Below are 27,245 nucleotides of genomic sequence, written 5' to 3'. Positions count from 1 at the left end.
GCCACATTTTGTACCTTTATTATCCTTGCATAGTGCCTAGAAAAGGGCAGGCAACCAGTGCCCTGTGGTAACTCCAGCTTTGTATGACCTTTAAGTCTATGTGTGAATGTGTGAACCTTCATACCTGTTGTTCTGCCTCAGGTTGTGTGATGGGCTGTGCATTATCTTCACCAGAAAATTCAGCATCATCTTCCTCCTCTGCAAGTGGCGCCAACCAAGTCCAGTCGTGCCTGATGCCCAAGGTCTTTGGTACAGAGGTTAGTATACCAAGCTCCTCCTGGGTCTCTGAGCCCCTTTTCATCTCTGTGACCAGGGGAATGATATCTTTGCTTTGTGCAGCACAGCCTCCTGTCACCTCTTTTTGCTTCGGTAACTTTTGCTTCCTGCACCACTTGTGACAGTAATGCTCAAGAGTGTGTCTCACGAAACAAAAAGCCCGGCGGAATCGATCCAGTGCTAACTGGACTTTAGTTTTCCTGGCCTGTCCTTCTAAGTTTCCATTTCTTTCCTCATTGCTAAAGGAATTGAGCAGTAAGGCAATGAAGAGGTTGAGCACCTGGGAATGGGGTGGGTAGCAAGAAGAAAGGAAAGTTTAGCAAAGGAAAAGATATAGTGGGTTTCCAGGACAACTTTTTCCCAAGACTAAAAACAGAATCAAATGAGAGTTTTATGTCCCACTGTCTCCTAAGAAAGTTCATCTATCCAATAAATAAAAGATTGAGAAAGAAATGGAAACAGTAAGACAGAATAAAAGTTGAAATTAGAGGGTACAAATAGCTAAGTCCACTTTCCCTATATATAAAGAACATGGATGAGTAGACCCTCACCAAGGTAAAGCAGAATGGGATAACCATATGGCAAAATTAAGAGTGTACGTTTCTTGAGGAACAGCTGGATAGTGAGCTTTGATTTTTCCTGGGATTTCCCACAAGGAGATGAATCTGATATTCAACCCCAATGTACAGTCCTTTCTTATTTGCATATTTGTGAGATTATGTACTTCACAGTTTCTTTAGGTCCTGTTGCCCCAACCTTAGTAATGTGTGAGGCCAAGCCAACGGGGTTGGACCAAATATGCAACTCTTCTGTTGAACCACATATCACTTCAAATTCATGTAATCCCAATAGCTTCCTACCTGGGTTCTTTGCTCATAATTACACACCCTCTAATTCATCGTCTTTACCTCCTCAAATTCCTTTGTTTGTGGCTCTCTTCAACTCAGCAATAGACAGCCTTTGGAGAGAAGTGCCCGGTGGGTGTGAATGGGTCTAGTCACAGTTCCTCAGCTGCACTGTGAGAATTCCCATCTCTGGATCTTTGCTTAAGCTCTCCTCTATCTGTCTAAGTTCTCCTTACCTTATAAGTGGTCTTTTCAAGTTCTGTAATCTTCCACAAATCCTTTCTCAGTGCTCTCCTCCCACTCCCACTGGTGATGGCCTGTTCTTCTGAGCTTTTGTATGTATCACTTACTGTCTAGGTACACCATTTATTAGGTACTTAGGATAAAGCTATCATGTGTAGAGAGTTAATTACATTGCACTATAGCCCCAACTTGATCCTGAAGATCTTGTGCAGTAAGGCAATGAAGTGCACTTAATTAGCCTTCTCATAAATATCTATGCTTCTAGCTGCAAGTAACACACTCAAGCCAGCTTATACAACAAAAAACTGTGCATAACAAGAAGTTTGAAAATAGAACAGGGGGCCAATTATGACACGAATACAGGTTTGTTCTCTCTTTTCACTCTACCTGCCTCAGTATTGGCTTTGTTTTAGGCTGGCTCTTCTCATGGTTGCATAACGCTTGCAGGTTTGGTTCAAACCCCTCTGGCTAGGCACCATTACCTCATTGAAGTTAGGGGAACAGGACCTAAAGAAACTGCACAAAGTACACCGTCTCTCAATTTGTGCAAATAGGAGAGGATTGCACAGCAGTCCTGGATGTCAGATCCAAATTCCTGTGGGCAATTCCACCACAGTTCCAAGCTCATGATCTGGCTTTTCCAGGCGTCACAGTCATTAAAAAGTCCAGAGGAAGTAAAAGGATCATTTTTTAAAACACATATTTCTTAAGAACAAAAGATTGTTCCCAAGTTTCTCCAGTGGACATCTCTTTACATCCTATTGACCATATGAACTCACAAACTCCTACTTCAGCCAATCACTGGGGAAGAGAATACTATTGTCTTAGAAGAATCATCCGGAATAAAATAAATTTTGGGGCATCAGTCAAATGAGTAGTATGTGTCAAATAGGTTTTTTTCATGCTTATCATACTTTTTTCAAACAAAATTTGAATTAATATTTCAAATATTTATTTGGCATTATATTGAGAATAATAATTTTTACTGGTAAAGTTCTGCAAATGAAGTAATGCATTTGAGAGGCATGTAGGGTCTTTTACTTTTTTGAAAAAGATCTAAGAAACATACCACAAGTTTTCCTATCACCGTGATCAATATGAAGACAATAACACACAATGATGACGATGCATTCACTTCCTGCATACATTCCCACATATTTTCGATCCATTCCCCGCAGAGGATGCGGAACACCACTAGGAAGGAGTGCCAGAAATCCCCCATGTGCCAGTGCCGTAAACATGAGACTGTCGGGCCTGTCGGGTTACAGAGTTTTGCACTCTTTTGAGAATTGAACCTATGGCCAAAAAGCTGCATGCCAACTACTGAGAAAATAAAGATCACAATGACCAGGACCACAGTCAGGCTTCCAAGGGCTCCGACAGAGTTGCCGATTATCTTAATTAGTGTGTTCAAAGTTGGCCAGGATTTGGCTAACTTGAAGACCCTGAGCTGTAGAAAAAGACAACAAACAAAAATGGAAGAAAAGTCAGTTAAGGACAAATTCCATCTGTTCATCTATAAAGCAAATGACATATACCCAAACTTATGACATCCAAAACTCTTCTCAAAGTTAAATCCATCCTGAACATAGCCATCAACTCTCTGTCATAATCTAATGCTCACCTGTATCTACTTTCTTATTTGAAAATGGAAATATTGGCTGGACACAGTGGTTCACACCTGTAATCCCAGCACTTTGGGAGGCCAAGGCGGGTGGATCACAAGGTCAGGAGATTGAGACCATCCTGGCCAACATGGTGAAATCTCATCTCTACTAAAATACAAAAAAATTAGCCGGACATGGTGGTGCATGCCTGTAGTCCCAGCTACTCGGGAGGCTGAGGCAGGGGAATCGCTTGAACCTGGGAGTCAGAGGTTGCAGTGAGCCGAGATTGCACCGTTGCATTCCAGTCTGGAGACTGTGCAAGACTCCATCTCACACACACACACGCGCACGCGCGCACACACACACACACACACGGAAATATTTTGTCTCAGTTTTTTAATCATAAGAACTTTGGGATCAGCATGGTGACTGAGCTACATAATTATTATATAAAATGAATGTTTTGGAATTCTATATAATATACCAAGTGTCAGCAAACTCTGGTCTGAGAGCCAAATCCAGTCCATTGCCTATTTTTGTATGACCTCAGAGACAGGAATATTTTTCCACATTTAAATGATTGAAAAATGATCACGCCAGGCACAGTGGCTCACACCTATAATCCCAGCACTTTGGGAGGTTGAGGTGGGTGATCACTTGAGCACCAGAGAGTTCAAGAACAGCCTGGGCAACATGGTGAAACACCATGTCTACAAAAAATACAAAAATTAGCCAGGCATGGTGGCATGCATCTGTAGTCCCAGCTACTCGGGAGGCTGAGGAGGGAGGATGGCTTGAGCTTGGGAGGTGGAGGTTGCAGTGAGCTGAGATCACGCCACTGCACTACAGCCTGGGCGACAGAGCCAAACTCTGTCTCAAAAAAGAAAATGACAATAATCAAAAGGATATTTCATGATGCTTTAAAATCACGTGAAGTTCAAGTTTCAGTATCCATAAAGTTTATTGGAACATAGCCATGCTCATTGGTTTTTGAAAGTCTATGGCTTCTTTTATGCTACAATGGCAAAGCTTAATGGTTGCAACACAGACCACATAGCCTGTAAGGCTGAAAACATTTACCATCTGGCCCTTTACAGAGAAAGTTTGCTAACTTCTGCATTATATAATTCAGGCCACGAGTTTGAATCTAAGCCTCATAAGAATGATTACAGTAATATGACATTTGTAGTCAGGAGAGAAAAGGCAACCAGCTATTCAAGACTTGTATACTTTTTCCAAAGATAAATTTTATCCTAGATCTTCACAGACTTTATAGCAAACATTAGAGAAAACATAGCAACTTGTTTTATAGGTTGTTTCTTATATTAACTTTTGATGTAAACTGACGGTTTTACTCCAAAGTACAATTTTGTTAAGCACATCCCCTGTTTGGGGATGGAAATATTGCAGGTCAGTAAGGCTTCTGCTTGAAGAGGACTGTCATTGTCTGCTCAAAGGGGAGCTAGGAGCATCCCAGGAAGAAACTGTGGTTCCATTCTCATATAGAGACAATGCCACAGACTTCCGTGCATTAGAGCCTGGCTGTAATAAGCCTAAACAATGATAAAGCAAACGCAATTTTGCTTACCTGAGTGCTATTAAAACATTAGTAGAAAAGCTTAATAACACTTGACTTTGAGCAGTGTAACTTCTTACTATATCCCAAGTATAAAAAATATAAAATGTACACTTAGGTAACTGAATTAAGTATCTTACTCTATAGGCTTAGAAATCCTATCTAAAAAAGAAAAGGTAAATATCTTTGAAAGGGGACGAAATCCCACCTTGGAGGTTTTCTAGTTTCCCCTCTCAGATTGGATTTATCTGTAGTCCTCTGTCTATACCTTTCCTGGACTCTGTCACACTGTACTGTACATGTAGCCCAGTCTTGTATCACTGCTGTGCTGCAAACTTCTGAAAGACAGTGATTTCCTCATCTTTGTTCTTTCCCTCGTGTCAGTTTATATTAGGCACTCTGTAAAGGTTTCCAGAATGCTTCCAGACTGCATAGAGGGCAAAGACTACAGAACAGGAATGTGGCACTGGCAGCAGTGAGAAGGAAATTTGTGAGATAGCACCTGCCGTCAGCTCCCCTGCATTCCTCCCATGCATTCTACAGTCTTCACCCACCCTCGGTGAGCCCAATATGACCAGAGAGATAGGAATATTTGCCCTTATTTATTTATTGCCTCAGAGCTCCATGAGAAAAAAGAGTGTTGGAAGGGTTGTGCACAGAGCAAAGAGCAGAGTCCCCACACTGGGAGACACAATTTTGTACCCAGTTGCCTAAAGGGTCATCTCTGGCAGGAAGGGGCTGAGGGTATAAGGGTTCAGTTAAGCGAAGACCCCCAGGGACTTGCAAGGCTATCAAAGATCTGTGCAGGAAGAGGAGTGCAGTTTTGGTTCTGGGGTTAAAGTAAGATAAATTAAAGTTTAGTCCAAGATAACCATTGAATTCTCTCAAGGCTTTTTTTTTCCACTTAGTCGGCTACGTTTATGCAGTAAAATAAGAAAGTGCCTTACCACTCTGAAGGAACGCAAGAATGGCCAGCTTGTTTTTTGAAAGATGTTCATTACATCTGCAAAACTCAGAAGAGCAACAATGCTGTCAAAAATGTTCCAGCCTCGGCGAAAGTAGTGGTAGGGATCGAGAGCAATGATTTTTAGGCACATTTCTGCCATAAAAATGCCAGTGAAAACCTAGAGTGGGACAAAGAAGAATGAGAGAAGGAAGCTGCAGAGACACACTTTTAAGAATGGCCCAAGGGAAGTACAGAGGTTACAAAGAAATGAAAAGTATTCTCATGATTGATACACTATACCCTAAAGTTCATGCAATAGAAACATTTACTGTTGTAGCATGAACCTCACTGTGACTTTGCTCCTCTCTCCATCCCTCTCCATGGTGCCCAGAGCAATGTAACCAAGCTCAAAGACACCAGAATGGAAAATGAATATTACTTCTCATTCTGTTGAAGATAAAGCAAAATGGTATTACTGGTAGATGGCAGGGTGACAGAAACTGTCAGGCAATTTCTCCTATGAATTCTCTTTAGAATACCAATTAAAACAATTAAAATAGGGAGAGAAGGAATGTATACAATAGCCCTGAAAACTAAGGGTAACTCTCCCCCATAAACTAGAATCCAGGAGGAGTCCACCTGACCACCTAATTTCAACACCTTGATCAAAAAAATTAAAAATAAAAACAAAAAAGGGGCACAGATTATAGAATTAGAAAACACTTCCAGGGACAAAAAAGCTGTCTTTGAGCAGCTCAATATATGGGATTAGCCTTAGATTGGTTATGGTTACTGTTGAAAGAAGAATTAGTGATTTAGAATACAATCCTAAAAACTCATTCAGAATGCAGGGCTCACACTTTCAGAACAAAATATCAAAGAATAAAAAGGAGAGGCAGGAATTACAAAAATTACTGAATTTTGTATTTTCCATGGGCAAAACAGTTTTGTCTTTGTCTTCAATAATCAGATAAATAAGGCTTAAGAAATTTGTAAAAATGTTGAATGTAGTAGCCAATTAAAAACTAAATCTGTCTTCCATATCTTTGCAGAAAATAAAGCAAATCATTTCTTCACAGCAAATAGCACAGTCTTATCACATACAAACACAAATAAATAGAAATGAAAAAAGCAAGAATATAAAAATAATAAGGTAATATTCAAAAGATTAGTCTTTACAAAGATTTTTATAAAACTGTCTACTACAATTCTGGGGGAACCTATAAATGACTAAATTCGATTATTAAAAATAATGGATTATCTGTTTTTATAAATGATTCAATGATTTACTATTTATTTTTTAAAATGCCTAAAATAAAATGGCACAAGTTAAAGACAAAAGAATAGCAAAGATAAATCCAGGGTAGAAAAATAAAAATAAATCAAGAGTTACAAAGAAAATTCAAGTTTATTTTCATATTCCCCCTTTAAATACTGCTATCTACTCCTGCTCAATGTCACCATCAGTATCTAAAAGCATTCAGTGATGCCTGTCCTAGATAATTGTGTAGTCATCCCCACCTCTTTTGACTCACTCCTCCTTCTTGTATCTTCTTTAGGCTTTAGGCATCAAGCTCTACAGCATCCCCAGATACCTTGGGACCATTAGTGTTGTCAATTCAATCCAATTTTTCTTTATGTCTTCTTGGCATTCAGTATATCCCTCCGATTAGAGCAATCTCTATCCTAGAGAGTTAATTTTCTAGTCCAGTCCTGCAGAACTCCACAGAGTGACTTAATCCTGGCCCATATATCAGAGGAGGGAAGTTTTGATATGTTCCTTGGAACTCAGGACTCCAAGGCTTCTCACCACCACTACTACCATGGGAGCAATACATAGTGTGGCTGCCATTTGGTATTGTATATCCAGGGAGTAGGCACATGGAATGGAAACACAAGCTATGTATATGGTTCTACATATTTCCTGCCAGTTTTTAGGAGCTAGGGTGCAGCTGTTGCTTGTGTACTTGAAAAACAACAATGTCCCTGTGGTCCTGTGGCTCCTCCTGCTCTGGAGGAAATGAAGAAGAATGTCAATCACTCAGTTTCCAACTGCAAAATGTAGCTTCACCTCCACACTCAGGATGTCTAGTCAGTGGGAAATCTGAGACGGAGGTATTTCTCGTTTTCTAAATTTGGACCAGCAGATGAAAACAATCACCTCTGCAATTGGGAAGCCCTGTCCACGGAGATGACTCTGGATTTTTGAGTATTCTCTAGAACTTATTCAGTAACTCCATTCCACCAGGAGGTGCTGAAAGGTGGAGTCTGCTGACCATACCCCTGTGGACACAGCTTTCTGCCTTCAACTGAAACAATTTCAGCTTATTTCTGGGATGCCTCAGCAGAGGATAGCTGAATACATGGCCAGGAGACCCTGATCTGTGAAAAGGAACTATGTGTTAGGTGTGTCAAGCACCATAGAATCTAGTCTAACCCATTCACACCCACAAGGCATTTATTCCCAAAGGCAGCATGGAGAAAGGAATTTATGTGTTATGTGCAGACTGCCTGTGAGGAGAACCACCCTGGTTTTATACTACAGTTCCACTGTATCGCTGCTCCTTGTGGAGGGATGTGGAGCTGAGGATGACAGGACCTGCCTCTAGTTCCACACCATCGTAAACTTGATGCATAAAAGTGCTCTGTGAATGAACTCCTGATTCAATAATTCAATAGGTGTAGTGGGTGTTTTTTGTTTTTTGTTTTTTGTTTTTTGTTTTGAGATGGAATCTCGCTCTGTCACCCAGGCTGGAGTGCAGTGGCAGGATCTCGGCTCACTGCAAGATCTGCCTCCTGGGTTCATGCCATTTTCCTGCCTCAGCCTCCCAAGTAGTTGGGACTACAGGTGCCCACCACCACGCCCGGCTAATTTTTTGTATTTTTAGTAGAGATGGGGTTTCACTATGTTAGCCAGGATGGTCTCGATCTCCTGACCTCATGATCCGCCCGCCTCAGCCTCCCAAAGTGCTGGGATAACAGGCGTGAGCCACTGTGCCTGGCCGCAGTGGGTTCTTAACAATGTAAAACAATTTTTTTAAAGACATGTAAAAAGACATCACAAACAAAAAATATACCAAAAAAGGAGAAAAAAACTAAATAAAAATACATACATACACACATGCTTACATATTGCTTGGAAATATTCTGCAATGCTAAAAATGATCATCTTTGTCAGTAGGTACATGGGACATGAGTTTATTCTATTTCCCTTATTTATATTTTTCTTTATTTTTTAAAAAATAAAACAGCATTTATTATTTTTTAAATTAGAAAAATAAAACAAAAGTTTAAGAAGAAAAGGCTAGATATTCTGGTAAGGTTTTTAGCTCATTAACCCATCAGCTAATTAGGGTAGATCATCTGGTGGGCAATTACTTATTGTTTCTGATATTCGAGGGACTAACTTTTCTTTGAGAAAAATGCCCTCCACAAGAACCATAAACTGAAGTGAACAGTCCTTGAAAAGTCTGCTCCCCTTAGTTTTCCCAATTTAACTGAGACTAGATCTATCCAATGAGAAACATATTGAAGCAGGCTCAAGTCTGGAAATTCACCCCACCTCACCCTGACCACCCCCTAAACAACCCCTCCCAGAAAAGTGAACCTCCCACAGCTGCCAGGCCCTGATCCATCTTTCCAGGGAGAATAACACCTAGTAATGGTAGTCACATTATTTTGTGACAAATGATGGCATGAATATCACTGGGACCACAGCAGTCATTACCATGGTTCTCTGGATATGGTTAACATTTTCTTGATTATCTCAGAGAGCTGACCTTTTCAGATGTCTGCTTGCATCTGGCTTACCACTGAATGACTAAAGAGATACCTGAACATACCAGAGGGTCAACTCAGGACACATGGACAATTTCTGAAATGAACTGGGTAAAAGTAAAACCGCAACAGCCATCTTTTCCCTATACTCCACTGAAGGGGACCAAAAACCTAGGTTAGGTTAGGTCATTCACAAAATGTTTAGACTTTGAAGAGTTATACTTTAAAGTTTGGAATTTGTTTTTTATTTTTAAAAAGCATAATGTTACCAAATTCCCTGTATTCAACATCTTCTCAAAACTGGGCTCCATCTTGTGATGCTCCATGGCCAAGAAGACAGTGTTGATGATGATGCAGATGGTGATGGCCAGCTCAGTAAATGGATCAGTCATCACAGTTCTCAGGACCTTCTTAATGCACAGCCACGGGGGGCAGCAGTTCCACACGAGGTATTTGGATGCCAGGTTTTCCCCGCAAGGGAGACAAGGCTCTTGTGATTTTTCTTGTTCTGGAGGAGAATGAGCGAGAGGTTGAGGAGTTAGCTCTGAAGCAATCCAGATGCCCTTTGCCTGACTGCATTCCTTCCTCCCTCTTCCCCAGGGCCTCCTGATACATGATCAGTTGTGAAAGACTTTGATTTGTATAGCCAGAAAGGTTTTTCCACCAATCATAGTGCAGAAGAGACAATATTCCACATACAACTTGCATGCGGCACAGTCAAATCCATCAAATATTTACACTCTTACTGAGCATCCAGGAACTGGGCTTTGCTGTTAGATATATAGATGTGGAAATCAATATTGGCTGGCTGTGAATCCAAGAGAGAGATAGATACAGGCCCAAGTTATGTCCACTCAAGACAGACCATAAGGTCAGCTATAACAGAGGCAAAAGGAGCAACCAGGGCTCAAGGGAAGGGGCATCTGTAAGCACTGAAACAGTAAAAGGGGCTCTATCCACTAGTTCAGTTCAGACCACCCCTGATTTCCCTGACACCACTGATTTCCCTGGCACCACTGCAGGGACACATGCAGGGCAAAGGAAATGATGCAGTAGGCTTAAAAGTGCTAGAGGACCTATTTGACACCCACTCCCCTTTCAGGGACTTGATTCTGCTCCTGAACACCAACCTCTGGGGTGGGGTCCTGTTACCTGCTGTTAATCTGGTCCATCAGATGGTTCCAGCCTATCTACACAGGTCTTCAATTGCCCATGTGGGGTTTCTGACTCTAACTTCAATAACAACTGCCACCTCCTGGAGACTCCAAGGTCTTATGTTCTTTGACTGACTATTGTTGTCACTTGGATCTCTTATGACTCCCTGGCCTGGTTGTGAGGCCCTGTTTACGCATTTGGTCTGAAGTCCCATCCCAAGTCTAGCCAGCTTCTACCACTCTCCAAGTGCCAGTTTAGAGTGGGCCCTCAAGAAAGGTCTGTTTCTTGTGAGTCACTTTGTTTACTTGCTCCAAAGAAGCAAAGAAAGTCACTCTTCGCAGGACAGTAGAGTGGGTTGGTTCCAAAACAGCCTCCTTTGCAGAGGGCTTCTAGGGGATTGGGAAGAAGAAGAATGGAAGGACGTCATTGAAGTAGGCTTTCCCTTGGATTGGAAGGTGGAACTTACCCTTCATGGTGATGGTGAGGATGCTGACAGCACTCAGTGCTCTCTGCCTTTGGAGAGGATCTCTATGCTCGTCAAAGTGGTCCAGTGATAGATTCTGGGACAGTCGTTTGGTTTGCTCTAGGAGCTGTGGCTGTAAGAGAAAGCATGGCGCACCTTCTAAAGACAGGGGCTGCCTCTCCTCAAAACTTAACTACTTTGTTCCAATGCTACATATAACAAAAGTGCTCAACATTTTCTATAGGTCTACTCACCTTGTTTTACAGCATGCCAAATATTCAGTTTTCTTATTTCATTTTTAACAGATAAGAGAAATCTGGTTTGATCATTCATATTTCCTATGCACGCACATTTCTAGGGTCCTATCTACAGAGATTTTACTTTCTCTGTGTTTTATTCACTTCCAACAAAGAGCAAACAAAATTTTGCAAAAACTAGTAAGCAATGGTTCAGGGTATGAAAGCAATATAGAATCCAATTTGAAAACAATGTTTAAAGGGGCAGAAGTGGAGTATAAATTTAGAAAGGTGGACTGGAGCCAGATTGTGAAGTGCTGGCTCCAGTTGTGAAGTGAACAACTGCCTACACTGATTTTTAAAACGATCAGTAACTAAAAAGAACAATCCCACTAAATATCACAAAATCTATATCCCAAACCTCAAGCACACTCTCAAGCTGTGCCCAAGGGTTAGCTGACTGTCTCACATTCACCTCCATTCTAAAGTTACTGGAATTAAAGAATGCAAACCTCCAGTTATCCAGAAAATTTGGGTTTTCCTAATGGCTTATTTTCCAAGGGTTCTGACTGACCAGGGCCCCAGAGGGAACTATCCTTTTGTGATAAGTCAATCTAGATAGTCTTTCTATGAGCTCTCTCCCTATTACTACAGCAGAGAATTGATCATAGCAGTGGATGGGATCCTTCTACCTACTTCTGCAAAGGCCCCTCAATTCCTTTTCCCCACCGCATTATCAGGCATACATATCCACCTTCTACCTACTGCATCTCCCTCTATCTCAGGAAAGTGGCTCTTGCCATCTTTACCTATATCTTTAGCATCTTCCTCTCTTCTGACTTTTCTCTGGACAATTAAAATATGTCTGAACATCCCCTACCTTAATGATAAGAATAACCTTTTCTGCGGCCCATCCCTCCCCGCCGCCCCCCAATCGCCCCCGCCAGCTTCATTTCTGCACATCACGCTGCCTAATCAACATCCCTGCTTGGAGGTCCCATAAGCATCTCGAAATTGGCACATTCAAAACTGAACGAGCTATCTTTCCACTCCCAAAATGTGTACCTTTCCTGTCTCCATAAATTACCCTCCATCAAGTTAGCTAATCATGTCAGAAACCAGGCCTTATCCCCACGCTGTCCATCAACTCAACTGCTAAATTTCATCTTCTGCAGATCACGGTCATCTGTAATTGCTCTTCATCCTCACTTCCCTAACCTTGGTTTAAGCCACAGGTACCTCTTATTTGGTTACCACAACAACCTCTTAATTGGTTGCCTCCAGTCTTGCCCTCCTCCAATCCCCTGTCTTCAATGCATCCAAGATTTCATAAATCCAGTCATATCTCTTTCTTATATAAACCTTTCAATGCTCTTTACCCCTTGCCCTCTTTGCAAAGGGTAAACTCTTTTGTGTTCCCCCAACTGATCACTATAGCCTCATGCCACCCACCCTCCCCCAGCCTCATCACACATGTGCACACATGAGCACGCATGCACACACACACACGCACTTGCAAATTTTCTAATGGGTCATGTTCTCCTGCTTGCCTTCGCTTCTAGGCTTTTGCACATTCTGTTCTCTCTGCAGGTAATGCTTTCTTTTTCCTTTTGCTGGTGAATTCATCCTTTCAACTGATACATCTAGTCAACATCCCTGCATCTTCTGGGGACCCTTTTCTTATCTACTGCTTTTCCCCCAGGCCCCATGAATTCTGGATGCTCTTGGTTTTCCCACCCATATGTCCTTACTTGAGGACTTTCTCTGATGACTCAAATCCCCGCTTCTTTAGTGCACGGCAAGTAGGAAATTAGAGGGAAATTATTGTCTTCAGTTTTCAGCAATCTTTAATCTATGATGGACAAAAGTTGGTATATATACCAACATATACACACACACACACACACACACACACACACACACACACACATATATATATATATTACACACTCTGATGCCCTTACTTCAAAAGGATTAAACTCCAACTACCTGGCTTCAGTGGTAACTGGCTTGATAATGCATCTTCACTGGTTACCTTTCATTCCATATAGCGTTTCTTCCCTCCTTTCCCAGTGCTTCCTAGGATCACTTCCCAAATAATCTACTTGCACTGTAATGTCTTTGGGTTTGCTTCCAAGGGAGCCCACACTGACACATAGTTCCTCCTCTGTTCTCCCACAGTGATCAGCACATCAGTCATCGCACTGACTCGTAACTGCCTTCTTATCAGTATGTCTTCATCATTAGCCGTACACTCTGTGGAGTATAAATCATGTATCCCTAGTAGCTATCCCAGTGCCAAGAAGATAGTACACACTGTAAACACTCTAAATTGATGTTTACAAATAAATGGATAATTGAAAAGACACATGGATGCATGAAAGTATGTGCAAATGGATGAATGAATAAATGAGTAAATGAAAAAATGAATTATTTCAATGTGATTGGCAATTAGACCTGTCCCCGGGACAGCACTATGGTATCACTAATGCACTGGATAAGACTTACCTTTTTTTGGGAATCTTCATCAGAATCTGACCCTGGAGGCTGGCCTTTCCCAGACTCTCTCAAAAAGAAGGACTTCCTTTTCTTATTACCAAAGAGCTTTCTCTTTTGGGGGGTAAAATATGATGTTTCGAGGGAAGTAAGTGAACTTCTGTCAATTCCCATGGCAACCAGAGCCTTCAAATTGAACAAAAGGCAATTAAAGAATAGATTACACCTCCTCATGAAACATTGCAAATGACCCCGACCTTAGAGTGGTGAAAAGCTCTCTTCTGGTAGCTCTGAAACATTTAAATTGCTCATCATCTATCTGGACTATGCTAGCTCTGTTATTATTTATCTGGGGAAACATGTCCTGTTTTTGCACAGAAATTGCAGCCACCAAAAGCAGCATTGACTCTTTCATATCTCTGTGTCACTGCCCCTTACCACAGTGTCCAGTATGTGCTAGGCACTCAATAAATACTTATGCCTGATAATGCAGACGTTAAGCACTTATGATGGGCATCCTTCTGACAAATCTTAGAGAGGATCAGTGCAAGTATAAAACATGGTCCCTGTCCTGCAAATCCTAGACTTGAGCTGGAAGAATCTAAAGATTCCACGGAAACTATTAGAATGGCCTATAAATATGACAAGGATTTCAAACAGGGAGAGGTGATCATTGTTCTAGAGTCCACTTCAAGCAAAGACCCCGAACACAAACATCTCCAGATTTCCACAAGAAAGCCTGGAGCACAGTCTGGATTTACATAAACTTATGTTGTATCATCTAGTCAGTAATTTGGGGCATGTCTTAGAAGGCTTAGGCTTCAGAAGGTCAAAAAGCATCAAGGCCAAGAGTTCCCCGTTTTCAAGGGCCTGGTGCCTGGACAATTTTGTGAAAGATAGCTGCACAGTCATTCTGCAAGGGACTTATATTCTCAGAAAAGCACCAGGAGAGAAAGTGCTGAGACCAGGCCAAGGGTGGCAGCCTTGAGTCTCAGGTCACATTGCCTCTGGGGACCTCTTCCCCTCCCCAAACCAGATCCCACTGTCTGACCCCATGTCCCTACCTCCTTTTCCTCCTTTAACAGCTGCTGGGCTTCCTGAAACATCTTTTCCTTGGCCTCTATCTCTGCAGCTACATTCTTGTTCTGCTCCTCATACGCCATGGTAACAACAGCCAGGGTTAAGTTAATCAGGTAGAAGGAGCCCAGGAAAATGACCACAATGAAGAAGAAGACTGAGTAGAGTCCAGCAGTACGCAGGGTCTGCAAAGGACAGAGCATGTTCTTGCATCTCAAACCTTCTTCCACAGGAGGGTGACCATCACCTCAAGCAAGGACCACACAGTAGCAGAAAATTGATCTTCCCCAGCACTGGTGGGCTCAGTTGACCACAGAATCATCCACAGCTTCCCTAATATCCCAGGGATTCCTGATGTCCTGTCTCTCAGTGGGGAGATACTATCCACGCCTTCATATGGAAGTTTCAGTGACTTTACTATCTATAACTCTCTCAAGAGTATCTGCATTTTTAAAATAAAAGTGGCAAGAGAGAGAGTGCTAGTGGCAAAACTTCAGGCAGTAGGGAATCTGGAGGGGGCTAATATTTCTAGGAAGAGGAGGCGTTTTTTGGAGTCTTCTTCCAAATATTGCATTTAAATTTTTCTTGAAGTTTCTTTTCTTTCTTTCTTTTTTTTTTTTTTTTTTTTTTTTTTTTTTTTTGAGACGGAATTGCACTTTATCACCCAGGCTGGGGTACAGTAGTATGATCTCGGCTCACTGCAACCTCCACCTCCTAGGTTCGAGTGATTCTCCTGCCTCAGCTTTCTGAATAGCAGGGATTACAGGCACTTGCCACCACGCCCTGCTGATTTTTGCATTTTTAGTAGAGATGAGGTTTCACCATATTGGCCAGACTGGTCTTGAACAGCTGACCTCAAGCCTCAACTTCCCAAAGTGCTGGGATTACAGGCATTGAGTCAGTGTGCCCGGCCAATTTTCTTGAAGTTTCTAACAGAATTAGTAAGGCAGAATTTAACAGTATGACTGTTAAATATGAGACAGATGATAAAAGTGGGGGATGAATGGTAGTTATAAATAAATGGTAGATAAACAGATAAGTGATAGATAGAGGGGGAAGGAAAAGGATGGAGGGAGAGAGGAAAAAGAGAGACTATAAATAGATAACCTGTTGATAAAGCTTCTCCCAGGAATCTTGGGTCATAAGCCGGAACATGGCAAGAAAAGACCAGCCAAAGTTGTCAAAATTCGTATAATTATAGTCAGGATTAATTTTGGTGTGGTTACATTCATATTGTTTGGAACAGGAACTAGATATTGGAAAGAAACAGAGAAATAATTATATATGCCACAGCCAAGCTTCCCTTTCCTTCCAACAACACTGGTTTTTCTGATGGGCTCACACCAGGAGCCCTAGAGGCAGTATTTTTAAAGTGGCCATTGCCCTGTCTGACAAGACTCTTTTGCTAATGAACTGATCAATAAATTCATATAAGATAGTTTTTCATTGAAAAATTGAGTACAGTAACACGTGAACAATGAACAGTAAAAAAGCACATACAATGAATATTAAGTCTTCCTCTCTTCCCTGTCTCCTGATCCCACTTCCTAGAGGCAATAGTTAACAGGTACTTTTGTAAATTTCCAGAAGTTTGCTATGACTGTACAGCACATCTATATCTATACACAACTTTTATAATACACAAAAATGGAAACATGCTTTGCACACTCTCCTGCACCTTGCTTTTTTTAGTGGAACAATATAGTTTACAGCTCTTTTCATATCACCATACAGGGAGATATCTTATTTCTTTTCATGTCTATAGTTCTATGATTTAACTGCTCTGCTAATGATGAATATTTAGGTTTCAGTAATTGACAGTCCTTCACTCTTACAAACATTTGGGCAATGAATATCTTTGAACATAGGTCTTTTCCCATATTACCAAAACACACATTATTGAGTGTATCTATAAAATGTACTAAGGGTATATATTTCTTAGTTTTTTTATGAATAGTATTTTAATCAAAGTAATACATGCACATGGCTTAAAAATTACATGCACCAAAAAGTTTATAATGAAATCAATTGTATCATTCTTTAACTGTCATTTATATACCCCAAATTCAACCACTGTTAACTCTTCTACCTCTGTATGTCTAAATAGTGCTTATACTGATATTTGATTTATCAATTGTAGTTCGTGTTGATTAACTTCTTGCTATGGTAGACATTTTTTCTTGGCTTTTTCATGTTGCTTTTTCATGTTTTACTCCCTCATTCTTCTGGAGCACCTCTCAATTAGCTTCTTAAGAAGACTGTGTAATCTTTGCATATATGAATATATATTTATTCCATTTTCACAATCAATTGGTAGTTTGGCCAGAAATAGAATTCTGAGTTTCAGATTTTTCCTTAGCAATATGAAAGCACTGCTCAGCTATTATCCTGTGTTGCTATTAAGAATTCTTGGCCGGGCGCGGTGGCTCCAGCCTGTAATCCCAGCACTTTGGGAGGCCGAGACGGACGGATCACGAGGTCAGGAGATCGAGACTATCCTGGCTAACATGGTGAAACCCCCTCTCTACTAAAAAAAATACAAAACAAAACAAAAAAAACTAGCCGGGCGAGGTGGAGGGCGCCTGTAGTCCCAGCTACTCGGGAGGCTGAGGCAGGAGAATGGCGTAAACCCGGGAGGCGGAGCTTGCAGTGAGCTGAGATCCGGCCACTGCACTCCAGCCTGGGCGACAGAGCCAGACTCCGTCTCAAAAAAAAAAAAAAAGAATTCTTACGCCAGTTTGATTTTTGTTCCATTGTGGGTGACCTTCTTTTGCCCTTTAGTTTTAAAATCTTTTTCCAGAAAGTTCTGAAATGCCATGATAATGTCCTCGGCATGATCCTTTCTCATTCACTGTGTTGGGTACTTTCTGGAGCACTGAGGGACTTGCATCTTTAGTCCCAGGTAAATTCTCTGCATCATTTCTTCACTAATTTCCTCCCTTTAGTTTAATCAGTGCTCTAGTTCTAGAATTCCTACTTAGTCAAAAATTGGAACTTTTGGATTGACATTTACTCTCAGATTTTCTGTTCTCTGTCTTTTTCCTACTTTGGAGGCTATTTTGTCAACTTCATCTTTTAGTTCTAATGTTGATTTTTGTATAATAATGTTTAATTTCTAATAAGTTTCTTGTCTTTTTGTTTTTGTTTTTTCACAACAAGCTGCTTTTTGTTTTATGTATGTATTATCTCTTTTAATTTCACCAAGGACACTATTCAAAGTTTTCGGAGCCCTTTCTGGTTCCTTTGTTTTGTTCATTGCCACATTTTCTATGGCTTTATCTTGGCCTCCTTTTTACCCAAGATTTTTTTCAGATGCCTGGTGAGCCTGAGCTGTTCATGTGTTTTAATCAGAGGACCTGACAAGCTGATTGGAATTTGCCTGGTGGGCAGAGTGGGACTTTGTGAGTGGTAAGTTTTGCTTTAGGGTGACTGAGGAGGAGGGCATCCATTGTGCCCTCTTTCTCACCAGACCTGGAGGAAATTCTGTGAAGTCCCAGTGCCCTCTAACTTCTAGGAGTCTGTTGAGGATGGACCTATCACATTTAATCTCCCTCATTTCTTGGTCACCATTCAAAATATAAGCCTGTTTTGTTCAATCTGCTCCTTTCTGGGGGCACCTTCTCATCAACTTATACAGGTGATTCAGCCTCTCTGCCAGCATCCCTATCTCAGCTAATGACATTATCACTCACTCACGCAGATATGAGAAACATTTGTAACAGTTTTCTCTCCTTTGTGCTTCCCACCACTCTCTTACACATGGCTTTGTACACACAAATACACACCAACACCCCCTCTTCAATCTCCACAATTTTTTCTATTTATTTATTTTTACCTACTATTTTAGGTTCTGGGGTACATGTGCAGGTTGGTTACATAGGTAAACTCATGTCACAGGGGTTTGTTGTACAGATTATTTCATCACCCAGGTACTAAGCCTAATACCCAACAGTTATTTTTTCTGGTCTTCTTGCTGCTCCTACCCTTCATCCTCAAGTCGGCTGCAGTAGCTGTTTTTCTTCTCTATGTCCATGAGTTCTCATCATTTAGCTCCCACTTACAAGTGAGAACATGCAGTATTTGGTTTTCTGTTTCCTGCTTTAGTTTGCTAAGGCTAATGGCCTCTAACTCCATCCATGCTCCAGCAAAAGACATAATCTCATGCTTTTTTATGGCTGCATAGTATTCCATGGTGTATGTGTACCACATTTTCTTTATCCAGTTTGTCACTGATGGGCATTCAGGTTGCTTCCATGTCTTTGCTATTGTGAATAGTGCTGCAATGAACATGCACGTGTGTGTGTCTTTACAGTAGAATGATTTATATTCCTCTGGGTACCTACCCAGTAATGCGATTGCTGGGATGAATCCAGCAACAGTAGTTCTGTTTTAGGTCTTTGAGGAATTGCCACACTGCTTTCCACAATGGTTGAACTAATTTATACTTCTACTACCAGTGTATGTGTTCCCTTTTCTCCACAACATTGCCATCATCTGTTATTTTTTGACTTTCTAATGATAGCCATTCTGACTGGTGTGAAATAGTATCTTATTTTGGTTTTGATTTGCATTTGTCTAATGGTGAGTGATGTTGAGCTTTTTTTCATATGCTTATTGGCTGCATGTAAGTCTTCTTAAAAAAAAAAAAAAAGGTCTATTCATGTCCTTTGCCCACTTTTCAATGGCGTTGTTTTCTTATTGTAAATTTGTTTAAGTTCCTTACAGATGCTGAATATCAGACCTTTAACAGATGCATAGTTTGCAAATATTTTCTCCCATTCTGTAGGTTGTCTGTTTACTCTGCTAATAGTTCTTTGTTTTTGTTTTTGTTTTTCTGTGCAGAAGCTCTTAAGTTTAGTTAGATCCCATTTGTCAAATTTTGGCATCTGATTGCTTTTGGCATCTTCATCATGAAATCTTTGCCCATTTCTATATCCAGAATGGTATTGCCTAGGTTGTCTTCCAGAGTTTTTATAGTTTGGGGATTTACATTTAAGTCTTTAATCCATCTTGAGTTGATTTTTTGTATATGGTGTAAGAAAGGAGTCCAGTTTCAATCTTTTGCATATAGCTAGCCAGTTATTCCAGCACCGTTTATTGAATAGGGTGTTTTCCCCATTGCTTGTTTTGTCAGCTTTGTTCAAGATCAGGTGGTTGTAGGTGTGCAGCCTTATTTCTGGGCTCTCTATTCTGTACATTGATGTATATGACTGTTTTTGTATCAGTACCATGCTGTTTTGGTTACTGTAGCCTTGTTGTATATTTTGAAATTGGGAAATGTGATGCCTCCAGCTCTGTACTTTTTACTTAGGATTGCCTTGGGTATTTGGGCTCTTTCTTGATTCCATATAAATTTTAAAATAGCATTTTTAAAATTCTGTCAAGAATGTCATTGGTAATTTGATAGGAATAGCATTGAATCTGTAAATTGCTTTAGGCAGTATGCCCATTTTAATGATATTGATTCTTCCTATCCATGAGCATGAGATGTTTTTCCATTTGTTTGTGTCATTTTTAATTTCTTTGAGCAGTGTTTAGCAATTCTCACTGTAGAGATCTTTCACCTCCCTGTTGGCTGTATTCCTATGTATTTTATTCTTTTGTCACAATCATGAATAGGATTGCATTCCTGATTTGGCTCTCGGCTTGGCTGTTGGTATACAGGAATGTTAGTGATTTTTGTACATTGATTTTGTATCTTGAAACTTTGCTGGAGTTGTTTATCAGCTGAAGGAGCTTTTGAGCTGAGACTATGGGGTTTTCTGGATATAGAGTCATGTTACCTGCAACTAGGGATAGTTTGACTTCTTCTTTTCCTATTTGGATGTCCTTTATTTTCCTTTTCTTCCTGATTGCTCTGTCCAGGACTCCCAATACTATGTTGAGTAGGAGTGGTGAGAGAGGGTATCCTGTCTTGTACTACTTTTCAAGGAGAATGCTTCCAGCTTTTCCCCATTCAGTATGATGTTGGCTGTGGGTTTGTCATAGATGGCTCTTATTATTTTGAGGTACGTTCCTTCAATATCTAGTGTTTTGAGAGTTTTGAACGTGAAGGGATGTTGAATTTATCAAAAGCCTTTTCTGCAACTATTGAAATAATCATGTGTTTTTTGACTTTAGTTCTGATGAATCACATTTATTGATTTGCATATGTTGAAATAACTATGCATCCCAAGGATGAAGCCTACTTGATTGTGGTGGATTAGCTTTTTAATGTGCTGCTGGATTAGGTTTGCAAGTATTTTGTTGAGGATTTTTGCATCAATGTTCATCAAGGATATTGACCTAAGGTTTTCTTTTTTTGTTGTGCCTCTGCCAAGTTTTGGTATCAGGATGATGCTGGTCTCATTGAATGATTTGGGGAGGAGTCCCTGCTCCTCAATTTTTGGAATAGTTTCCGTAGGAATGGTACCTGCTCTTCTTTATATCTAGTAGAATTCAGGTATGGATCCACCTGGTCTTGGGAGTTTTTTGGTTGGTAGGCTATTTACTATAGATTCAGTTTTGGAGCTTGTTATTGGTCTATTCAGGGAATCAGTTTCTTCCTGGTTCATTCTTGGCAGGGTGTTTGTGTCCAGGTATTCTTAGTTTGTGTGCTTAGAGGTGTTTGTAGTAGTTTTTGATGGTTATTTTTATTTATGTGGGGTCAGTGGTAACATCCCCTTTGTCATTTCTAATTGTGTTTATTTGGATTTCCTTATTTTTTGCCTTCTGCTAGCTTTGCTCTTGCTTATCTAACTCTTTCCATTGTGATGTGACATTGTTAAGTTATTTCTAAGTTTTTGATGTGGGCATTTAGTTCTATGAATTTTCTCTTAACACTGCCTCAGCTGTGTCCCAGAGATTCTGGCATATTGTATCTTTGTTCTCATTAGTTCCAAAAACTTCTTGATTTCTGCTTTAATTTGATTATTTACTCAAAAGTCATTCAGAGGCATGTTGTTTAATTTCCATGTAACTGCATGGTTTTGAGTGATTTTTTTTTAGTCTTTTCTTCTATTTTTATTGTGCTGTGGTCTGAGAGTATGTTTGGTATGATTTTGGTTCTTTTGCATTTGCTGAGGCTTGTTTTATGTTCCATTATGTGGTCAGTTTAAGAGTATGTGCCATGTGGTGATGAGAAGAATGTATATTCTGTTGTTTTGGGGTGGAGAGTTCTGTAGAGGTCCAACAGGTTCATTTGGTCCAATGTCGAATTCAGGTCCTGAATATCTTTGTTAATTTTCTGCCCCAGTGATCTGTATAATACTGTCAGTGCTGTGTTGAAGTCTCCCACTATTCTCGTGTGGGAGTCTAAGCCTCTTTGTAGGTCTCTAAGAACTTGCCTTATGAATCTAGGTGCTCCTGTCTTGGGTGCATATACCTTTTGATTAGTTAGGTCTTCTTGTTGAATTGAACCTTTTACCATTTTGTAATGCCCTTCTTTATCTATTTTTTTATCTTTGTTGGTTTAAAGTCTGTTTTGTCTGAAATTAAGATTGCAACTCCTGCTTTTTATCTGATTTCCATTTGCTTGGTATATTTTCCTCCATTTCTTTTATTTTGAGCCTATGGATGTCATTACATGTAAGATGAGTCTTTTGAAGACAGCATACCATTGGGTCTTGCTTTTTTATCCAGCTTTCCACTGTGTGCCTTTCAAGTGGGGCATTTAGCTCATTTCCCTATTCTTTCTACCACAGTCTTGTAATTGGCTTCCTCATCTATTCTATGCATCCATTCTCTACACAGAAGCCATGGTGGCATTTAAAATATGTCTAATCTGCCCAGGTCATCTGCCTGCCCTAAAACCTTTCCATGTCTCCTGCTTCCTTTGTGATCAAGACCAAAATCGTTGGCACTGATGAGCTATCAGGTCCTTCATGGTTGGCCCTTGTCTCTGTTCCTGCCTGCTCTCTTGCCCGTCTGCCCAAAAAGCTACTGGGCTTCTTATCATTCCCTACATGCTCTTGTGCTCCAAGACCTTATGCTCACCTTTGCTGTGCCTACTGTCTGGAATTGTTCACTCTTTCTCTTTATCTACTGGAACCTCCTACTTAGACTTCAGATCTGAGTTGTAGTCACTATGAATTAGTCAGCAGGGGAGGAAGCAGTGACCGGAGGGTGAAGACTAGTCTGGGCCCCGAACAGACCAAAGCCTGCCTGGGAAGATGATCACAGACCTGCCTTCTCAGAGTGCCATCTCCTCAGAAGCGAGCATGTTGTGATCAGTGTGGAATGCTGTGTACTAGGAGTTGGCTTACCATAAAACTCTGGAGCATTTATATTGTACCTAGACTGAGAGAGATGTGCCTGGCCCATAAACTTAGAGACAAGAGCCCTATAAAGACCAGTTGTACATCGTTGATCATTAGAGAAATACAAATCAAAACCACAATGAGATACCATCTCACACCAGTCAGAATGGCTACATTAAAAAGTCAAAAAATAACAGATGCTGGCATGGATGCAGAGAAAAAGGAACATTTATCCACTGTTGTTGGGAGTGCAAATTAGCTCAACCATTGTGGAAAACTGTGGCAATTCCTCAAAGACCTGAAAACAGAACTACCATTTGACCCAGCAAGCCCATTACTGGGTATATACCCAAAGGAATATAAACCATTATATTGTAAAGACACATGCACGTGAGTGTTCATTGCCACACTATTCACAATAGCAAAGACATGGAGGCAACCTGGATGCTCATCAGTGACAGACTGGATAAAGGTAATGTGGTGCATGTATGCTGTGAAATACTATGCAGCCATAAAAAGAAAGAGTTCTATTACTTTGCGAGAACATGGATGTAACTGGAGGCCATTAACCTTAACAAACTAATGCAGGAACAGAAAAACCAAATACTACATGTTCTTACTTGTAAATGGGAGATAAATGGTGAGAACACATGGACACACAGTGGGGAACGATAGATACTGGGACCTACTGGATGGTGGAGGTTGAAAGAAGGAAGCGAATCAGGAAAAATAACTAATGGGTACTAGATTTAATACCTGAGTGATGAAATAATCTGTACACAAATTTACCTATATAACAAACCTGCACATGTAGCCCTGAACTTCAAATAAAAGCTAAAAAGAAGACCAGTTCATGCACCAAAATCTCAGAAATCACCACTAAAGAACTTATTCATGTAACCAAGTACCACCTGTTGCCCCAAAACCTATTGAAATAAAAAAAATAACTCAAGTTTGACTGCTGTTAAGCATGGCATGTGTCCTCTGCCTCTCTACTTTCCCCACCACTCTCTATTGTCATATACATATCACACTTGATTCATTTTGTGCATGATGTTGTTTGAGTTTTCAACAGCTAAAATAGTTTTTTGGACTTTTTATAGCAGTGTAGTATTGTAATAAGAGACTTTGGAGGCAAAAGACTTGGGGGAAAAAAAAGGACTAGTTGGAAACAAGGCTGCTGCTTCTGCATGACTAGGTTATACACCCCACCTTGGATTTTGCCTGTGGTAACCACACCTGTCTGCCTGTGTGAGGGGTAAAAGAAGTGCTATACGCAGCAGCTGTTGGGCTCCCTTTAAGACAGGGGTCCCCAGCCCCGGGCCCCAGACCAGTACTGGTTCATGGCCTGTTAGGAACTGGGCTGTACAGCAAGTGGGCAGCAGGCGAGTGAGCATTACCGCCTGAGCTCCACCTCCTGTCACATCAGTGGTGAGTATTAGATTCTCATAAGAGTGTGAACCCTGTTGTGAACTGTGCATGTGAGGGATCTAGGTTGCATGCTCCTTATGAGAATCTAACTAATGCCTGATAATCTGAGGGAGAACAGTTTCATCCCAAAACCACCACCACTTCCTGCCCATGAAAAAATTATCTTCCATGAAATCGGTCCCTGGTGCCAAAATGTTGGGAACATTTCTGGCAACAGGGACCAGTTTCATGGAAGACAGTTTTTCTTTCTAGAATGATCCTCAGCAAGTTCAATGCAGTGCGTTCTGTTGAGAATCATTCTAGAAAACTCAGTAAGTCTCATATTAGATTAAAGCCTACTGTGTCTTGCAAATGGAGAGAAGCCTTCCCTAATTCTCCAGACAAGGTCACACCCCCATCATACCTCTCAGTACCTGCACATCACCCTTATAACACTCATCACACTTTCTAGTAGTCATGCATTGCTTAACAGCAGGAACACATTCTGAGAAATGTGGAGTTAGGCAATTTTGTTGTGTAAACACCATAGAGTGTACACACAAGCCTAGATGGTATAGCCTACTATACACCTAGACTAAGTGGCATAGCCTATTGTTCCTAGGCTACAAACCTGTACAGTGTGTTACTGGACTGAATACTGTAGGCAACTGTAACACAATGGTAGGAATTTGTGTATCTAAACACAGAAAAGGCACTGTAAAAATACAGTATCATAATTCTATAGGGACAGTATCATATGTGTCATCCATTATCAACCTAAATGTCATTATGCAACATATAACTGCATTTTCTGTGCATCTGTCTTCCCTAGAAGACATCAATTCCAAAAGCGTGGAGCTGCCTTGTTCATAATTGCATTCTTTGAGGCTAACTCAGGGCTTGACACTCTGTAGATTCTTTTATCTATTTGTAATTTAGGAATGAATGTCATCTGTTTCATCAGAGTACCTTGCATATTATCTTAATTTGAAATACACTCAATAAATCTTCACTGAATTGAATCTTTCACCACAGAAAGCACTGCTATCCTGAAAGGAAAAAGAGTTTCCCCATAGGACCAGAGGGCCAGTAGCTGTTGGGGCAAGTGTGCATGGATGTATGTTCAACTGTGTTTGTAATTAGAGGCAATAGTTGTCAACAGGTCAACAAAGAGAAGAAGCATGTTCAGATACTCTTGCAGCAGGAGAATGCCACTGAACAGGAAACAAGGGCTTCACAGGGCTCTCAGTCATAACATCCCTTCTCAGCTTTGAAAGTCTTGAATACCTACTCCATAAAGTTGAAATATCACTGTTTCAGTAGGTTTCTTACAAGCTTCCAATTTAACACAACTAGGGAGGAAAGCTGCCTTAAACACCAGGAAATGTTTTTTTAATTTAATAACACAAGTCTAAACCTGTTTAGACACATGAAATAATTATACGAGAACTATCATCACTGTGTCCACCAGTCATTAGATAAAGACTATTTGCCACACCATTCTAAAAGGTCTAGAGGTATTCTTCTTGGGAGGAAAATGAAGATTATAAACCTCTTACCTGTTAACCCTCCAGATGCCACACATTTTGAATTCAGTCGAATTTTCTTTCTTTTCAAAGCAATGGTCTGAGAGAGGAAAAAATCATAAATTCAGATTTGGAAAAAAAAAATCAAAAGGAAAGAGAATAGTAAGTATGCAGACTATGCTTGAAAATGGATGTTTCTACATCTTCTAAAATGATTAAAGGGGGTGTGTCCAGAGAGAAACTGGGGCCCAAGACCTCTAGAAGGAGCAAGAAAAAGGGAGGGAAAAGAAGAAGGAAGGAGAAGTTGGAGAAGGAAGCAGTGACATCACCACCACCACTTTGCCTCTCAGTAAATAATACTGAACCGAAAATCCTCCCTGGAGGAAGCTGGACAGAGACCCATCCTGTGACAGACCTCAAGAGAGTGTAGATGGAGTAGGTGTAGGGTCAACCTCAGCATAGAGAGGGTGGGCATTGAAAGAAGTGTTGTTAGCCAGGCATGGTGACTGACACCTGTAATCCCAGAGCTTTGGGAGGCTGAGATGGGCAGATCACGAGGTCAGGAGATAGAGATCATCCTGGCCAACATGGTGAAGCCCCATCTCTACTAAAAATACAAAAATTAGCTGGGTGTGGAGGCACAGGCCTGTAATCCCAGCCACTTGAGAGGCTGAGGCAGGAGAATCACTTGAACCTGGGAGGCAGAGGTTGCAGTGAGGTGAGATCATGCCACTGCACTCCAGCCTGGTGACAGAGCTAGACTCCATCTTAAAAAAAAAAAAAAAAATGAGTCATTGAAGAAATACTTGAGGAGCGGGGCTGGGAAGCTGTTGATTATCGTTGGCCAAATCCAAGTATTCTGAAAACTTCCACAAATCATTACAAAGAAGTGAGCAGAGATCTAAATGGCAAAGGGATGGGACAGCATAGAATTGCTCTTGTGGATGTAGTTTCAAGACTTTCCTTCTCCATGGCAACCCAAAGAATGAGGCAATTCTCTAGGAAATACATCTGCCCACAGGAACACCCTGGATGGATGAAGTCCTCCCTTGCTCCTAAGAGACTCTGTAAGGGAGGTGTGAAGGCAGGACAAGTGAGGATAAGGAGAAGTTAACCATGCAAAAACTAAGGAGTGAAAGGTTGGGTATTTACCATAAGCTTCCAGGTTACTGATATTTTTACAGTCCCTCGAGATGCATTTCAGGTTCAGGCTTCCCATGAAGAGCTGCTGACCTACCAGGGCAAAGATGCTGAGGCAAAAGAAGGTGAGGATAATCACATTGACCAGCTTCTTCACAGAGCGCAGCAAGGCCCCCACGATGACCTTCAGACCTGAGAAAGAGGACAGGCATGGGGAGAAGCCCATCCCCCTGAG

At 40.9% G+C, this 27,245-nt stretch overlaps 1 protein-coding gene across 2 annotated transcripts in view; it reads right to left on the bottom strand.

The window, feature by feature from the left end:
* SCN11A (sodium channel, voltage gated, type XI alpha subunit) overlaps positions 1–27,245 on the bottom strand; it is a 122,489-nt gene that overhangs the window by 68,729 nt on the left and 26,515 nt on the right. For both annotated transcript variants that reach the window (XM_011999478.1, XM_011999479.1), the window contains 10 exons: positions 27,023–27,202; positions 25,904–25,970; positions 15,805–15,946; positions 14,685–14,882; positions 13,633–13,806; positions 10,892–11,021; positions 9,540–9,778; positions 5,495–5,671; positions 2,434–2,814; positions 125–556 (listed from right to left, as the gene is read on the bottom strand). In XM_011999478.1, coding sequence (XP_011854868.1) covers positions 125–556; positions 2,434–2,814; positions 5,495–5,671; positions 9,540–9,778; positions 10,892–11,021; positions 13,633–13,806; positions 14,685–14,882; positions 15,805–15,946; positions 25,904–25,970; positions 27,023–27,202 — 2,120 coding nt within the window. The remainder of the gene's footprint in view (positions 1–124; positions 557–2,433; positions 2,815–5,494; positions 5,672–9,539; positions 9,779–10,891; positions 11,022–13,632; positions 13,807–14,684; positions 14,883–15,804; positions 15,947–25,903; positions 25,971–27,022; positions 27,203–27,245) is intronic.

This window comes from Mandrillus leucophaeus, unplaced genomic scaffold, assembly GCF_000951045.1.
Source record: "Mandrillus leucophaeus isolate KB7577 unplaced genomic scaffold, Mleu.le_1.0 Scaffold595, whole genome shotgun sequence".
Classification (NCBI taxonomy): domain Eukaryota; kingdom Metazoa; phylum Chordata; class Mammalia; order Primates; family Cercopithecidae; genus Mandrillus; species Mandrillus leucophaeus.
This window is presented reverse-complemented; position numbering and strand designations above follow the sequence as displayed.